Below are 18,943 nucleotides of genomic sequence, written 5' to 3' on the forward strand. Positions count from 1 at the left end.
TCTCACTCTTAGCTCACACTACCAGAGGTAACTATTTCTACGTCTCCATGTACGCCTTGGCAGACATACAAGAAAAAAAGAGAAAAATAAATGCAAATGAGCAAGTTCATAAATGAAAGCTGGTGACGAGGTATCAGATGTGGTCTCCCGTCTCCGGTTTGCACCCACAGCGATCCTATTGCTATTGAAGTTTTCCATTTCCCGCAACAGGGCTGGCTCAGGCAGGGCCACGGGACAGGCACAGTGCTCTGCCACACTCTCCTAATCAGCTGACAAAATCTGCACTGGCACAGTCCAGGCAGGTGACATCTCAACAGCAAGTTTCACAAGTCAAAATGGGTTTACTCTTGGCTGCTGGTAGCATCCCAAATGTCTGCCAGGGCTGGCTTCTCGTGATCTGCCTGCCAGTTTGGGATGACAGTCTCCTGACTTTTGAGCACCGGTTGTGACCTTGGCTTGTAGCCAGAGACGTGAAAACTGTGTTCATGTCCAAGGTGACATGATGAGCAGCAAGGTGCATTCGCAGACATGAAAACAGTGCAGCTCGCTAAAAGCAGCAGGAGAGTTTGGCTACTTTTCATTCTTTTCATTCTTTTAATCCTCCCCTACCTCTTTGCACCACCAAGAAACACTCTGTATTGATTATGCTGACATTGACAGCAGAGCTGGAATTTTTTTTTTTTTTTTTTTTTGCACATCTCAGATGAGAAAGTGGGTTATGATTCATCTCACACACTCTGAGTCAAAGTGATTCCTTAAAAAAAAAAATAAAGAAAAGAAAAGAAAAAACCAAACAGTTTTGATGCGTTTCCATCAGAAGAGAACAGGCTGGAGGAGAACACTCAGCAAATGAGACAGCCCCATTTAATTCTTTTTTTACCACATTTCAACTCTCAGATAAAATCTGGCCTTTCCCCCAGCTGAACTTCAAATGACACTCAAAATACCCCCAAAAGTTACTGGCAAGAGACAAACGACCATATCAAAAAAGACAGCATGAGACAAATGCCACCGGAATAAGAAAAAACAAATGCCACACTGTGCCCCCCGCCCACCCCTGTGATTGCTAGACTGGAAAGTAACAGATTACTATGGTGAATTATCAATTTTCCTAATGGCCTTGAACTATCTAAATGCTGAAGTGTGATAGCATTAGTGAGTACATTATATTAACAGCAGTTAAAATTACCAAGTGTGATCCTGGAGCGCTTTTTCCGCCCTTTCTTATTTTCACAGCCATGTTGTTAACCCTGGAAAATAGGGCTTGTGATCTAAATGCAGGGAAGAGCCTTCAGACCAGTTGTGATTTCTCATCAGACAAGGCTCATGAGTCCATTTTGTTGATTTTCACACAAAATAAAGAGTGTGGCCACGGCTGTGGGTAAGGCACAGGACTTGAAGGAATTCTAGGCTCAATTCCCATTTTGCTACTGGTTCTCTGCATGACTCTGGGTGAGTCATCGAAACTCTGCCAGTCAGCCCCTCGTTTGTAAATTAAGGACAATAATCATTTCCTGGTTCTTGCCATATTTTCAGTTTGGGAGCTCTGAGGGATGCATACTGTTTCCTACTTCATGTTTAATTTGCACATAGTGCAGCATGACCACAGTCTTGCTAGCAGGCCTTAGATGTTACTGCAGTACAAATAAGCCATAAAATAACACGGAAGCAACTGCAAATTTAGTGCAACCAGCTTCAAACAATAGGTGAGCTGTTTTCAGTTTTAAAAAAGAAGAAAAAGGGTTCATTTATGCCAGGTCATGTGCACAACTAACTAAAAACAAAGATAAATTAAACTGTTTTCATGTTACTGGGACAAAGACTTGTCCAGGACTGCACGGCTGGAAGTGTGGTTTTGAACTCTAGCTCCAAAACTGACTGCCTGTATCTCTCTCCACAACTTAGCCATAAGTTATGACCAAAAAAAGAATGTCTTGAGGCTTAAAACACTCCAAAGCTCTACCTGAAGTGAAAATTATTTCTACAAAACTACAATACAGAAAAACATTCTCACTCATTGATAGACACACATACATACACCCCCTTTTAAAATACCTGTGCATGAGAATTTAGTGTTTATGAAATCCTGGATGGAAACTTCTGGTTTCACTGGTCTCCATAAAACAGATCTAACAGGAGGAGAGGGAGAACAAACCTTCTCCATCCCACATGCGCCTAGACTAACAGTCTGCCTCCAGCTCCTGGCCTGCTCGAGGAGATTCCCAACCTGGGGTCCTCCAGGTGCCACAATTTATGGTTTTTAGTGAGGTGATGACGTACCCACAGAGAACCCCCCTGAGACCAGCCAACTCATTTCATGTGGGGCAGGAAACAGCCATAAGGTAGGTCACACTTTCACTTCTTAATGACCTGAGTTAGCTACGGACTAATGACCTGCAGCCGAAGTCTTGATGGCTCATTATCAATTCTTCAGCCATTTCAGTCCATAGTGACTTTACTTTGGGCATGTAAGTTTATCATGGACAAGCTGGATTCTCAAATAAAGGTAGAAAGATTTACTTTGTTTTCATGTAGGACTATTAATTTTTGGAGGTTTGGCGGGAAGCCTCATCATTGTCCAAAGTCTTTTCAGAAGGAGGCTGAGCTTTGCTATGCAGTTGTACAGCTCCTAGCACACTAAAGGCCCCATCACAACATACGAAATATCTACCACCGTCATGGATTGGTGTTTTTCGATGGATATGCTCATTTTTAAACATGCTAAAGAATCCTATAGAATACTGCTGTACTTTAGAAAGACACATCCCTGATACTTCATTATCACATTTCACTCCGCTTAGAAGAAAGCAGGAAATTGTCAGCTTTCATTTACTGACTGTTGGGACAAACCTAATTCCACTCACAGCCTGAAACCCACCTTTCTTTCACAGCGCACATGTGATCATGGAAATCCCTTTGCTAAAATGCTAGCTCGGTACTCTGTACTTGTTCTCCATTAAATGACTTCTGCATCAAATCAGTTCTGTTTAAAAATATGTCTAGGTCTGACTGACAGCAATTCAAGCTAAACCAGGGACTTAAAAGACCAAAGGAGTCATGCTGCTTGCTACCTGTTCCAGCTGGCATATTATCACCTACAGTAACAAAGGGTAATTTTGGTTTTGATGCAAGATTTAGATCACATCTGTGAAGCAGTGCTGGTCTCTGAAGAGACTATGCTTCAGAAACACTCATGATGCAAAGTCTCGTCCACTCTTGTGTGGATAAGAAGAGGAAAAAGGGGACGTGAGTCTCCTGCCTCCTGGCACATGTGGGTACCAGGTGCTCAGGGCTCACCGGAGTGCAACCTCCCCTCATTCCTGACTGCTACACTTGCTTGATCTTCATTGAGAGATGTGCACTCAAGACTCTATAAGACTAAGATCCCTGGCATAAGAAGATGTAGGTGCTTAGCTTCACAAAACATTTTTCCCACCATTACTGTAGAATGCGGATCACATCAATAGCAGGCAGAATCAAACTTTTGCATCCATTTACACAGTCTTTCAAATGCCAAAAAGCAACTTAAATCAGCTCACAGCCTCTGTGTCCCTGTTTTCTCTTGCCTTTCTCATGGCTGGAGATAATGCATGTACATGTGGTATATTTTGCTCTCTAACCACTCACTGGCCTCCTCTTTTTCTCTTCCCACTTTGGAACTGTGGGCCAAAATTCACCGTGTAGGTTGCGCTGAAACCATCCTTATAAATTTGCTCTCCAAACTCTACCTGCACTTGCTGTATAAGGATGCTGGCAGTCACAGGACTTTCTGAAAGAAAGCTAGACAGGGGTGGCAAGCATTGACAGAAGTGAGACTGAAGAAACAGGCTCTGAAAGCCATTTACCAGGGTAATTAAAGCCCCTGGGGAGCAGAGGGAGGGTGACTCCCCTTGCGGCAGGCCACAAGAGGGCAGCTGGATGTTGATGGTACCACACCGTGACCTCCCTGAGCGCAGGCTGCTCCCAGCCTTTTAGCCTGTGCGCAAATGCTGGAATATGGCTTGAACATAAAAAATAATAACTTGAACTACAATGGAGAAAAGGGTCCCCATTATACGTCTGTTCCTCCTGCTTTTGTGAGCGGTTACATAACAGAAAACGACTGTCGGCTCATCAGTCGTTGAAAGTCTAACCTACTATTTTCTGACCCAGATGTTGTTCAGATGAGGATGTATGCTATCTTGCACCAGAAACCCTGCCTTTAAACAAAATGCATGATGACACATCACATTACATGGCAAAACTACGATGTAATTATGCTCTTGTAATAATACGCTGCATCTTTTAATGATAACCTTTTCAGAAGAGACCTAAGAATACAGGCAAGATATGACAACTTTCATTTTCTTTTTCTGGTGGTAATTCAGATGAAACTAAGAGGCTACCTGAGCCTCCTAGAGGCTACAGAAACACCTGATGAAAACTGAAATGCAATGCAGAACATGTTCAATTTAGAGACATTAGAACTGTGGAGTGCACAGAGCCATGTCAAAGGAAACAAAGACACCATGAACTGAAGGAAGCCATACCTGGACAATCTAGTGTGCGTCCTCATCTGAAGCTTCTATGACTCTACCACTCTCTCTCCCATATCTTACTTGGACTGCTACCTGCTAACCCATGTCCTGCCTCTCAACAAGTAAAATTGGGGAACACCTTTGACACATTCGGACACCAGGTCTCTGGTCCTAGTGAAGGATTTTTAGCTTATGAATGGAAGTCTAATGCAGACGCAAAGCCAGTGAGTGGAAAGGTGGACAGAGACTTGACAGATTCAATACTTATCATTCTTTAGTCTTAACTGTGACACAGCATCTCAAAGAACCACTGGAGATGAAGGCTTCTTTGTAGGGGGCACTCATACAACTGCTGCTGTTAATCAGCTCCTGTCTGAAGGACTATGCAGATTAAGTGCCCTGCAAATAGGGTGAAAGGGGAAAAAAAGGAGTTTGGAAAGGTAAAATGATCTGCCACAGGTCTCACAAGAGGTCAGGATGAGAAGCAGAAAAGGAAGTCAAGCATCCTGCTTGTTGGCCTTGCTCTTCAGCCTAACTGCACCACCTCTCCTATTGTCAAATTCAGGGCATACAGCAAATACACATAAGGAAACTACATAACCTGAATTATTGGCTCTGAGACAAATCAAGGTCCCTTTATTGCACAAACTGAGTATTTTCAACAGGACCATCTTAGTACCTCTTTTCTCCCCATGTGCATCCCTACAGCACACTGGAACTACAAAAGGAGACTGCTACATTATCCAATACATAAAACTGGTGGTTCCTTTGGTCGCTCTGAGCGCTTACCGTAAAATACCAGCGTAAGTTTCTTCCCACCAGTCAAGGAAACTCCTCTGCTGTGGGGAGTGACTCAGCTGGGACATAGTCCAGAAGGCAACAGGAGATGAGGGGCCCCAATGGCACTTTTCCAGTCTTAATCAGCACTGTCTGCATGGTGATAGAGACTGATAAGCTGCCAGAAGTCGTTTCTTTCTATGAGACTTGAAACAGTGGTCCAGAGCAGTTGTGATCTTTGTGTGTGTGGATTTTGGGTTTTTTTAAATGCAAAATCAAGGGCTTTAATTTCCCATGGTGGCCAACAAACAATTTTGATAGTTTCATCCTCATCTCCTGTAAATATCCATTTCTACTCCCTCAACCTTACCTAATTTCCACTCCACAAAGTATTCTTTTTTTTTTCAACAAATCAGACATGCCTACCTACAATAGCACATTTATCAATGGGGAGGACTATGACAGAGAGAAACCATCCCTACTGCATAGTGCATAACACATTTGGGAATCCTTTCTAATAAAAAGGGATTTGATTAAAGACAGCCAACTACCACAGATCAGCAACTGAATTTGCAGCAAAGAAGGAAGAGTAGCTTAGACTTAAGAGACTTCACTTTGCTAATCTACCAAGGACTTCGCAGGAGAAGGCACTCCATAAGTCACTCCATAACCTACAGGAGGGTAGGAGAGGACATGCACCAAAGATGGGGGTGCTTAGACTTAGTATGGTAGTGTGGCCTTTCAACAAAACTAAGTTAGGCAGTATACCCAGCATGCATGTTTAACTCCTAAAAATTCACAGTGTTTTTTTTAATTATTACGCTTAGTGATGATATTTCCATGCTTAAGCACTGCCTTGCCAATGGCAGCTAGAGGATTTCCCAGTGACTGATAGTGCTGCTGTGGTAAGTCTAGGCAACAAACAGCTGCAAACCGTGATCTTGCTGCTCCGAAGTGTGTCTCCAGCATGCTGCTTCGGCTCTCACCATGCACCCGGGCTCCCCGGGAACGCAGTGTGAACCATGCTGTGCTGCCAGCTGTGTGTGCTTGCATGAGCGATCACTGGCTGGAACAGCTCCCCCGACTCTGAAACCACCTGCAGTAATTTCCACCCAGAGAAGCTGCAGAGAGGTGTAGTGAGCACAGACCTGATGGAAGTGCTGGCTGTCCTGCTCCTCAACACAGCTCACCTGGTCTGCCAGCAGTATCAGCTGGCATTTCCAGGGCAAAGAGACAACTTCAGTGGCTCCTACTCCTCTTCCCTCCCCAGGAACCTCCACTCTGCCCACGCTGACTCCAGAATCAAGGTGGCTTGACCGAAAAGCAGAGATACAGCAAGTGAAATTGCAGAAGGAGGATGGTTACAGAAAAGACCCCAGAGTGCTGACGGGCCAAGTAAAATGACCTTTCTCCAGCCTGACAGTTCAAATGTAATTATTCCAACAAATTATTTTCATGACTTAATATAACGCCTTGCAGCTTTCTAGCAAGGTTAATTAGATTCCTCAATTCAAAACCTATCTGCTTTTAACCAACTTTTAATACGCTGAAATCCAGTTTTCTAAATTCAAACTAATAAAAGTGATTAGCTGACAGCTATCTGGTACGCTACAATTACCACGGCTTTAGACCTCAGGCAGAAGATATTTAATGCAAATCAGAGACAATGTCTCTGCCCATTTGTCCTTTTTCTGATTATTTGATCAATGTGCCATATGAATCTTGTACAATCTACGCTACCATGCTAAACAAATAAAGAACAAAGGCAGAGATATCGGTTGAGACAGTTAACCAAAGTTGAAAGACTCTTTTTTTCCTCCCACACTTAATTTGTTCTTTCCACATAAGGATGAAGTTACTGAAAGGCACTGGCTGACAGCACAAGTAGATGGGTATTTAGCTCTGACATAGCCAGAATTAGTACAAAACTCCCAGTCTGCACAGCCATATCAAAAAGCCTCATCCACTGTGACTCCAGAGACTACCTTCCTCTGGGAGTAGCTTGGTCTGGATCAAACCTAAGAAGATGAGGACAGCCCACCTTTTTGATTTTATCCAACCATAAAAAGCAGTTGTGCTCCAGAACTGCTGGTTTTGTTTTATGGTTTTTTTGGTAGGTATATAATTAGTTGTGGCCATGTCTTCCAAATGGCTGCATGCTTAGAGAGCTGAGGAGTTCAGCCCAACACACGGTTCTTCTGCACAACAGGAATGCCAAGGCTGGACACTGCTTCAGAGATGACCTTCAGTGGCATAGACTCAGTGCAATTAGAAGACCAGTCAGGTGCAGCTTTAATTAAACATCACCTGCCTAAGGTAGGACTAGACTTGGTGTTTGGTTTTCATCTTCCAGCTTGCATCATGCATGATTATTCCATCTTTGATCATGCTACCACTTATATAAACAACACTGGAAAAAATTCTGTTTCTTTCCATTTTCTTGTCTCCTGCTGAATTAAGAGCTATTGGCATGGCACTGGTCTGACCTCCCATCTGATAGCCAAATTGATGACCTAACGTTGAGAGACTTTATGTTCCAACCCTTTGAGCTATGTATCCCTTTTGGATGAAAAAACTTTGATGTACCACACTCTCAAACACAGCAGAACCATCTTAGCGATACAGTATTAGTCTGCAAAACCTAGGCATTTCAGCTTCATAAATACAAGTGCTAAAGAAAACTAAAGCTCCACTTCAGGGAACAATTTCTGAGCTGTGAGGAAAATTAATCACTAGAACAGCTTATCAGGGTAGGTGGTTGACTCACCATTGCTTGAAGTCTTTAAGATAAGATTAGATTTTTTTTTTTTTAAGTCATGATTCAATCATGTTTCTGGGAAAAACTGAGAGTAGGACATTAGGCAGTATAATGGGAAGGTCCTTTCTGACCTTGGATCCTGTGAATCTCCAAGTTCTTTGTTCACCTGCCTACCTTCTTGGGCTATGAGAACTGGGTGGGCTTTGGTCCATCAACCAGCTCCTGCCATTCACAGCTTTAAGAAAATTAAGAAAATGACTGTAATCAAATCTCATGCGTCAGAGCTTCAGCCGTTTGCCTGAAGGGAGCGGGAAAAAGGTTTCTCCCTCTTGCCTGCCCATGCTAATGGCTAAATACATGTTATGTTTGTTTGGTTGTTGCTTCGCTTTCAAAACATCGGAGACTGAACACAAATGGATATGGGCAGAGGTGAAGTCAAACGCAGCAGTGCAGAAAATGCTCTCTGGTTATCCTCTCTTCAGTTAGCCATTCTTGCTCACACCTCAGATCTGTGCTAGTCATCAACTCTGATGACTATCAATGTTTATAGAGAAGACCTTTCGGCTGGGAGGGTGGAGACCATAGAAGGTACAAGAACTGATGGAGAACGGGAACTGATATCAACCCCATCTACAAGGGCAATGTTTGTTGGATGAGAACATCTTGACCTTCTCAGGTAATCAGATCCTTGTCACTGCAAGATCCTTGTTTATTAGTGAAACGTTGGTCCCACCTGCTTTCCGACTAAACCAAACCAAGACAGTTTCTTTAAGCCAGAAATGTTTTGGTCCAACCAAAATCTATAGCAAATAGACCTAGGGGGCAATCTAAATGAAGTTTTTAAGAAATGATGAAATAAAGGAAGATAAAGAACATAAAATGAATGGCCTGCCCCAGTCTTTAGCTCTAGAAACTACAGCAATTTGTTTCTTAACACCACCATCACCCAAACCTGTAGGAGACTAAGCATACAGACAAGATGCATCAAATGTGCCCCAGGCTCTTGACTTTAATGCAGAGTTCAGAGGCCATATCATTTGCGTTTTATAAAACAGCAAGATATGTATTTTACACCTATAGATGCCTAATTCCTTTCTATACCACTTAAAAAGTGAATTAGCTGCTTATCTTTTTCCAGGCAAGGAAGATAACCATGTTATGAGCCAATCAGTTCAGATTTCTCTTCCTCGAACTTGTTGGACGCAGTTCTGGGCTAACGGGTCCCCACGTAAAAACAACCTGATTGACTCAAAATGGATTTCCTTTTAATCTATGCCAGCATATAGAAAATGAAAATCCATGCCTTGGGAGCAGAACGCATTTACACTGCCAGGTTTTTTGCAGCTGCAATGAGAAGGGATGGGGCAGGTGAGCAAGACAGCACACCATACCTGAGTTCAGCCTGGTAGCCTAGAAACTGGGGACAGATGGTGTGAAAATGAACCAGACACTGAGAAATTCAACTTTATAACCAGAAGGACTATAAACATATAGCAAGTGAGCATGAGATTTATGCTGAAATTACAGAGGAATTCCTATGGATGATTACACTTCCAGCCCAAGCATGGAAAGCAAATCCATCAATACGAATGTCACGACATTAACAGCGCAGCTGCAAGGCCTCCCCATTACTGAATCTGGTAAATACAGAAAGGGGCTACAGACACTTGTGATGTGGCACTACTCACCAAAGTAGTCATCAGAGGGAGGATTCTCCATGTCATACAGCATTTTCTTGGTCAGATGTTCCAGCTCATCCTCAGGCCTGAAGGCAGGAGTGCTTGATGTAGGTCCAGAGCTTGGATACCCACTCTGAAAAAAAAAGGACAGTCTGTGACGTGGTATAAAAGCATTTGCCCACAGTAAGAGGGTCTATTGGCTGTTCAGTGTTGAACTTCATTCTTTGTCTTATTTTTGTTTTTTTTTAAAACCCAAGGGATTCATGAAAGTAAACATCTCATTTAATGTAATGAAAATGGACTCCTAAAAACATCCAGTGAAGTGCTATATATCCTCCTAGAATGAGAAGTATTCTGTGCCTCATAATTAGGTGTCTACTGGGTAGCACATAATAATAAATAAAGGAGAAAATTATTCCAAGGATAACTTGATACAAACATTTTCCAACACTAAAAAAGGCTTTGGAAGCATTTCAGTTTGGATTTGGCAAAAGCTTCCATCACTTAACAACGCAATATAAAAGATGCTAGAACAATCATTCCTACAGTGGTGGAGTATATGGACAAAGACAGATAATCCCGAGCTGCTAGTTATGTTCTCTTCTTGTTTGTTTTGACACAAATCCTGCTGTTAACATTAGTGAGAGCAGGAGCTGGTCCACAGATTTTTAGTACCAGGGATACAAAGGTTTTAATATGTGCTTAGAAACTGAGACCTCTTGGCCTTCATATGCTAACAGCTGGCACATAGTATTTGCAGTCTGTCTCAGTGAGTCTTCTCCCTGGAAAACAACAGAAGTACGGGCATATTTTGAGAAGCACAGGAATAGTCTCATGCCTAGAAGTTTCTTAGAAGAAGCTAAGTTTGGTGTCCATAATAAGAAACTCGGTCATTTCAGGATTAAAAAATGCTGACACCAGCTTTCCTTGCGTGCACTGCTTTCTTGAAAGACTTGCATGCAAAAACTAACTTATTTATGAAATGCAGCATTTCAGTAAAGCAAGTGATTTCATTGATTAATTGCTGCCTTCATCAAGGATTGGACCTTAGATATGAAACTTATGAGCCTTAGTCTACAAGGAAGCATTTTTCCATGTTCCTTACCTACTTAAATGGGAAGAAAATGTAGGATCACTGGAGAAACAATACACTGGCCACCTCTATCTGGCTTAGAGAGACTACATCTGACATGATGAATCTTTATTGAGCCACTCATATTCAACAGAGAACAGCAGCTTTAAAACACTGCAAAAGAATTAACTAAACGCTTTCACACTTTTTTCTTTCAGGCAAGAAGGAGATTTCAAATGAGACATCAATCAATGTAGAGAAGGTCTCAGAACGGCGCTTAGCAATAATACTTCAATCATCCACTCCCAGAAACCAAACACTTGCATGTTCCTGACCTTGTCATATTTATTTTTCTAGGGCCCGTGCTGAGCTGTCCACCATCACCCCCCTCGCTTGTTGACCTGCTCTGTCTCACAGGCACTGCACCCCTGAGCGCTGCAGCATGACTGCACCCCCTGGAAGTGCTGGATTTGCCGTGCACTCACAACATGGCAGTTGCACCCGCTGCCTGCCCGCCCATCGATCTCTAACAGAGTAGCAGCAGTGCACAAGGGAGATGGGTGGCACGGTCCCCTGGAAGAAGGGGCACCTGGAATATGCCCCAGGCTGGATGAATTTCCCCGGAGGGCTGTGTGAGGTCTATTTGCTGTACGCTCAGCCCCCCTGACTGAGAATATAGATTGGACCTACCATGCATTCAGGTTTTCCCAGAGATGTTTTCTTTTTCTGCTCAAGGATTTTTTTCTGAGCAATATCCAAGGATTTTGAGCATTTGTCCAGGATTTTTGGATGCCTAGCGGTTGTTCTGAGGAAGCTGTTGAACATCTGGAAATCCTGAACATCCACACACAGCTCAGTACACTCTATTGTACAAATGCAACCACGCTGATGTGTTTGGGCTACCACAACTTATTTTTTCATATGGGGAAACAGGCCTGTATGGTGCACAGGACTTGCATTTGATTTCAAAGTCATGTAAGTGTCATCTCTGTGCGATATATCATTTTGGTGGGGATAAGGCCACTCATAGGACTAGGAGTTTCAGAGCCAGGTACTTGACCCAGCACACCCAGATGCCCTTGGCCAGTGCTTTGTGGCTGTTTTTAAAAGGCTAGTCGACAACTATTTCATTAGAAATAGCATAACCCTAAAAAAAAAGGTTTATTAATAACCCAATTAAAGGTGCCAAATGTAAAGCATTTAATCTTGGAACAATTTTTTTTTTCCTTTGCTCTCTTGTTCCTAAGAGCTGATCATGAATCTTGCCTGAACATATATTTTAACACAGCAAGTGCAGCCAAGGATTTATTAGCTTGAGAAATCAATCTGGCAACTAAGCATCTTAAAATATTATTCCATCTATTGTACCTATTTCAGTTTCCATGCAGAAAGGAATGACCACTGCCACCCCATCGACTGAGGCTCCTTCCCTAGACTTTGCCTGGAGAAGACAGTACAGCATGAAGCTGATGATGGCCCCCATCCCTGTATTTCCCCCATTAGCAATCACCAGTGCGGCACGAACGCATGGAAGCGCCATGCTCCAGCCTTTCTGCTGGGCTTTGTCCACACATAATCTGAAACACTGCTTTTACCCTTAGGCCTCACAATATAAATGGACCGAAACAGAAGGCACGAGCTGCTGTCTGTTCACAGAACAGGGAAGCTTCATGGAGCTGAAGCGATTTGCCCATCATCACATGTGGGCTCCAAGGCGAAGACAAAACCTGCAGCCAGGCTGCTGCAAGCCCCACATCTTCAGCCTCGCACACAGCCCGCCGGGGCCGGACTCAGCGCTGCAGACCTACGCTGGCCACTCTCCGACCCAAAGCCACCGCATCTGCAGGCCACCACCAGCCAGGCTTCAGCAGGACACCCAGGCGGTGTGTGAAGCCTCTCCCTCTCTTCCATGCCGGCTTCCCACACCTCGTGATCAGGGGGCCCGCTCATGCCTGCTTCAGTAAGGACTTGGGCTGTGACATTTAAAATGAAAAACCAAAATCTGCAGATTTTCAGTTCTGCCTGACTTTCTCTGGTTTTGGAGGCCACGTTGCCTAGTACACACAATAAATAGGCTGCTCTCGTATTTTATCTACATTGCACTTTTCCAAACCAGCAGATTTCTTATCCAGTACCCAATGTCAGCAAAAATAACAAATACCAACCACAATGTTATGAGACGCTTTAACTTATTTTGACTAAAATGCTATGCCTTTTTGACCAACATTTAAGCAGTGCTAGGCACATCTTTTTCCTCCTCGCAATGGCACATGCTGATTATGTGCCTCCAGGAAAATGCATTTCATGCATACGAACATGGTGTTGAGTTTGCTGGGACACGCACGCACACAAACATAGAGAGAAAAGTGTATCCTTAGTCCAATCTAAAATGCTTGTTTCAGCAAAACAGTTTCCTTCCTCCTCCTTTGTTAGGTCAGGAAAAAAAAATAACTGGCTTTCCTTACAAAACAGAGTTGTGTTGTTGTTATTAAACTTCCTCTATTTTCTCCTGATCTGTACAATGATCAAGGCTGTCTAGAAATCCAATTTGCTGTCTAATCTATCCCAGTTATCTTCATGCATTCTCTTTTCTCCACAATGCCTCAGCGCACACAAATATGTATTTCTGAGCTACAGACAGGTCAAAGCTGGGGCCGAACTGCAACATGGTCTCCCAAACCCTCTGAGCATCACTTTGTCTGGCTAATCCCAGCAACATCAGGGATGATAAACTGACCCATGAAAATGGAAAAGAGCCTTGGTCAGCAAAAAACCAGCAGTAGGGACCATGTTTTGGGAGCAGGAGCACCTGAGTCCAACCCTTGCTACTGCTATCAAATACTGAGCAACCTCAGGAAAGAGCATGACGATTGCAGTCGCATGTGCAGATTCAAATGCATTCATTAAGAAACACTGTCCTGCATGCTTAGTGGGATATCTAGGAAAATGCCAGCATTCCCATGGTTAAACCCCGCGGCAGAAAATATCTTCATGCTAAAAACGAAAGGAAGTGAGTTAATCGCTTGTGCCACTCTCAAAGCGCTGCAACAACATCTGGCTCATCTTCCTCATTAAAGTTCAGTTCCTAAAAAGCCAGGTCAAAAGAAGCAGTCGCGTGGAATCACTGCGTAATTATTTTGGTACACGAAGTTGATACTTGTTTCAGTGCTTCTCTGGTGCATGTTTTCTACTCTAGACCTCACTGGTAGTCAGCTCTCTCTGATGTAATGGCTGCCCAGAAAACTCTGCAGTTAGTGAGGTGCAGTCACCAACATGAACCTTCCCCATCCACATACAAATTTTTACCTGAATAGGTAAAAACCACAGCGCAAAATCTGCAAAGACATCTGAAGATGATGCTGTGATCAATGCACCATCATTCAGAGTGCACTTTATGTGGTCATTTTTCTTGTCCATTTGCAAATGTTGTAGAAGAAGCTGCTTCTCTCTGAGAGAAAATAACTTCAATTATGTGTTCCCAATTACAGAAACGTGGAAATTATCTTCTTTTCAGAAGGTAGAATTAGCCCAATTTCGAATTGAAAGGCAGCCAGAAACATCTTTCACTGATACTTACTTTCCCTTTCATTTTTTTCTTCTTGTTCATCTGCATAAAGTTAGCACTTCCCTTTCACTTCACTCACCAAAACTGATCATCGGTTAAATAAACAGTTAAATAGCATCACAGCACATTTTTTATTCAATGGCCTGACAAAGACCATACTTTTTCATTTAAGTTATTGACTGTCCAAAACAATCGCAAACTTTCAGACCAAAAAATCCAGCATGGTGCCACATCTCTCATGAGTCGAGCTCCCAAAGAAATATCAAGATTGCCTGCAGCTGTAATTCAGTTTATAATTAAGGCCAACTGATCTCTCTTACAGAGAAGATGCACTGGAAAAAAATATTTTAATTTTTGATTTATTTTCCCAGTGAAAAGTTACAGCTGCCAGAGTACATACAGATTCCTGAAAAGACGATTCTGCCTAGATTCCCTGCGACATGCACGTTCCTGGGTCTACTCCTGGTCAGAGAATAATTCATCGAGATCCCTTGAAGAAGCTGCCCTACACGAGGAGGTACCCACTGACAACCAGTGACCTCCCGCCCACACCAGGAGCCCGAAATCACAAGTCTTTGGGCAGGCAGGAGCGAGGTCTCCTCTGGGACATGCCAGAATGGGACAAGCCACCAGTTCCCTCGCTGCCTACCTGCCCTGCCACCGCTTCCCGCAGCAAACCAGCAATCCAGAACGGGCAGTTCTGGCAGCAGAGCCCTCATTTGTTAAACACTGGCTTGCTTGGAAATAGGACACTTTTGTAACTACTTCAAAGCTCTAGAGGATATTTTTCTTTATTTCTAAATTTCATTATTGTAACTGTATCCTCACTTAGCTATCCATGCACATTCCCAGTCCTATTCTAATCCTGCTAAACTCTTAGTTTCAACAATCTCTTGTGACAGTGAGTTACACAGAATTTGAGCAATATTAATAATAATAAAAATATTTTTCTCCGTTTTAACTTCACAGCCTGCAATTTTGCCCAAATATCTTTTTCTTACACTGTGAAACTGGGATGCAGACAGGTGGAAGAGGAGGTATCTTGTCTGAGAGTTTTAAAAGGAAGACAATAGAGCCAGAATGCAAAATCATTAAATAGCTGAGAAGTTCCCAGGACTTCTGAAAATCAGGATGCTCACACAGATGCCTATTTCGACTCTCTGGAGCCCAGGTTTTAGCTTATAGTCAGGAAAACAAAAGCTTGGTCTCTGTGTATTGATACTGAATTCAACAGGATCACCATACGTGCACCCTAATTACTCTGTAAAATGGGTTTAACAATATTTCTTTCTTAATTAATCAATGCATGCAAAGCTCTCAAAGCTACACAGAGACAGAGTGTTTTATTAATCATCAAGCACAGCAATAAATGAACATGACTGGTTTGTCTTTGGATTGTTTGTATTCTATTATATGCAAACAGACTAAGTAGCTTTTCTTGCTATTCTTTACGTTCTCACTAATGTTTTGAATCTGGAACGGCTGGTTATTTTTGCTAGGTGTTATAAAAGTTGGATAATCTGTGAACATCACTATCGGCTGCTTGCTTCTGCATTGAGCGTGACTGTGTTAAATGACAGCTTCCACTTCTATTAAGGAGAGTCGTCGTTTCTGCTGGACACTGTGGTTTCTTTATATATTCAGGGTTAAAAGGAGATGAGCTAGATTTTTATGGAGCAACATTGGCCGTTTCTCATTAGAAAAAGCAAACCAAACAGATCTCCAAGTAATAATTTTTTTACATGTTACCTCAGGAAATAGTAGATTTAAACTATATTTCAAATAGAACACCTATAAAATACCATATTTTAATGTCTCATTGGTGCTTAAATGCATATACAGAAACAAGTGCAGCAATGCCTGATCTTGCCTGGGGCCTCTTGGCCCTATCATTACACAAAAACGCTTTACTTGTCAAGGCTTATCTCATATGAAAAGGGGAGCGGGCTGTTTTGTTTTGTGTTTTCCTATTAACCCCACTTACTTTGGCAACAGACATTTTAGGCACTTTTTAAAAAAGCAAGGAACTCAAGGCACAAGCTGGATGGTACTACTGAGAGGGAGAATGAAGCATCACCATTATACCAATATATGGATAAAGAGATTGCATCATTTTAGCCCTATGTTTTTGGCTGGAAGAGCTTGGTCTGCTTCATAAAATTACATCAGGAGGTCCTATGTGTACTCATCTACTTGTTTCACGATTGAAGGCTTTATTCTGCTCTAAGCTGCTTGCCTTGCCACATCTCTCTGGGTCAAGCACTCTCTTAGGCCCATGTATCATCACCAGCAGTAAAGACCCTATAGGCTGCTTATCAATTCCCCTCCTCTTTATGTCACAACACTGTAGGCTTCCAGGGCTGCCTTCAAAGCATTAATTAATTAAGCATTATATGTACTACTATCAGCAGTTCAAAATTTGCATTTCAGAGTAGGAGCCATAAGCATCCGTAGACAGTCTCCAAGCCTTAGTCCCAAGCTGCACAGGGAAGTGCTGTAGATGGGTTTGAATTTGCTTCTTGTCATCTTGGCTATACATCTTGGGGTACATAGTGTACCCTTGTGTAAATCCAAGGTAGCACTACTAAAGACATAGAGCTGTGGGTGACTCTGCCACAGCGAGTGGCACTCCAAAGTAGGGCTTATGGTCTTCCTACCAACCAAGCCACATTCCCATCTTACAGGAAAAGCACTGGGGCACACCTAGTAAAAATGGGAATGCTCCAAAATTCATACTGATGAAAAGAGATGTGTTTGCTCACACAGTACACAACTAGCCCAGGCAATTAATTGCCACAATAAAACCACTGAAAATAGTACTCTCCTTCCAAAACCTACCCTTCCAGAGGTAACCCTAAAACACAAGGAAATAACTGAGCTTTGTTCTTTTTTAAGTTTTCCTTTTGCAAAACACTTCACAAAGGCAGAGCTCAAACATTTTCACAGACGATGAAGAATGACACTGCACGACGGGCTTACACATACCCCTGGTGCAGTGCCTTCTCCGGCGGACCACAGCGACAAGGGAGCTCGCCACCATTCACCATGCGGTGCTGGGGGTTGGATTGGGTGTTTGTGCCATGAGCACCACCTGCCCTGCAGTTCAGGTTCGTCGCCTATTGAAAAAATAGGCTGTCCCAGCTGCAGTGCCTTATCAGGTAACAAAAACAGAAGTGCCGGGGCATCGCTTGTTTCAGAAGAAAAATAAATCTCACAATTTTAATGGTACTAATTTTGCATGTGAAACTTGCATTCATACTGTATTAACAGTTTAAATATAGCTTTCTTGCCAGATGCCTGAATATGCTAGAAAAGATACTTAAAATATGCAAATTGGGTTTCTGTTTTAATACACAAAGAAACTTAAAATCACATCACTTTCCATCACCAAGACAGGTTTCAATCTAAGCTTTTTTCATGTGAAAACTATAACAGCAAACAAATGGTTAACCAAATGTGTTTAACCCACTATCTGTAGTCTCACTTTTAGTCAGCTGTGACATGGGCCATTACACTTCCCAGGACACCAGTGACTTAAATGAAGACTACACATTTTGCTTAACATTGAAAGATTATATATATAAATTACAGTAAAAAAAGCTTCTCAGACTGGAGCGGGTGCTTGGTTCAGCATCCATAGCATTGGAGGGCAGGATTCCTGAGTTTTATCCTCAGCGATATTCTTAACCAGTCTGATCCTGCACCCTGCTGTTATAAATGGTGTTCATAATGCTTGGCTGTCTCAAGAGAGTTTGAGAGTCTCAATGAACTCTTGATTACAAAATGCTTTGAGACCTTTGAATGAAACATGCTGAATGAGTACAAATTATGACTATTATTAATTATCTTTGGTAGCCTCCTTCCACTCACATGTGCCTATGTTTTGTCTTTTAAGATTATAACATCTTCAAAACAAACACTGGTCTCCCAACATGACCTTCAGCGGTCTTGTTGTATAAATAAAAGTGGTAAGAATAGTATTAGTGAAAACAATACTGTGGCAAAAGCAAATTACATTCCTGCTGGACTCAGAAATTTCTTCCGTATCTCAGGACAGGAAGATTTCTCCATTTTACTGATGCTTTGATCCCAGAATCACCTGTTCTCTCTTCCTCATGTGTAGCTGCTTTCGCTCTAAGAGCTTTGCTGTTTTTCTTTTAGCTTTGCACAGGCCATGTTTCTTGAAGTGCTCACTGGAGGGTCCCAACCCCTTTTAACAAAACGAGTACAGGTTCCTCTGGAAAGCGGATGGGGAGCTCCGGACACGTCAGAGAGCGTAAGTGCTGAATACGATCCTTCATTTGACTTTTGGTCTCTCAGGTGACTGAGTCAGGGGAAAGGAGGCAGAAACTTAACAGAGAGACCAGACATCTGGATTTTGCCCAGGCCACCTACTGTGCTTGCCCCTTAGCTGAGCCATGCTTCAAGGATGACAAAAAAATATTCAAAATGACACCTCTTCTAGTAATGTAAGAGAAAAGAGAATTTGCAAATAATAATGAGAAGATTGTTATTCTTCAAAGTCAGAAGGAGAGCTCATTTGCTTGCATCTGGAGGACTTGTGGTGAAAGATTG

General features: G+C 42.5%; 1 protein-coding gene across 13 annotated transcripts in view; it reads right to left on the reverse strand.

Annotated features, from left to right (window-relative positions):
- The window catches only part of LPP (LIM domain containing preferred translocation partner in lipoma), a 349,989-nt gene that overhangs the window by 76,330 nt on the left and 254,716 nt on the right, over positions 1 to 18,943 (reverse strand). For all 13 annotated transcript variants that reach the window (XM_075157104.1, XM_075157110.1, XM_075157103.1 and 10 more), the window contains one exon: positions 9,741 to 9,864. In XM_075157104.1, coding sequence (XP_075013205.1) covers positions 9,741 to 9,864 — 124 coding nt within the window. The remainder of the gene's footprint in view (positions 1 to 9,740; positions 9,865 to 18,943) is intronic.

This window comes from Calonectris borealis, chromosome 9 (assembly GCF_964195595.1).
Source record: "Calonectris borealis chromosome 9, bCalBor7.hap1.2, whole genome shotgun sequence".
In the NCBI taxonomy this organism is placed as follows: domain Eukaryota; kingdom Metazoa; phylum Chordata; class Aves; order Procellariiformes; family Procellariidae; genus Calonectris; species Calonectris borealis.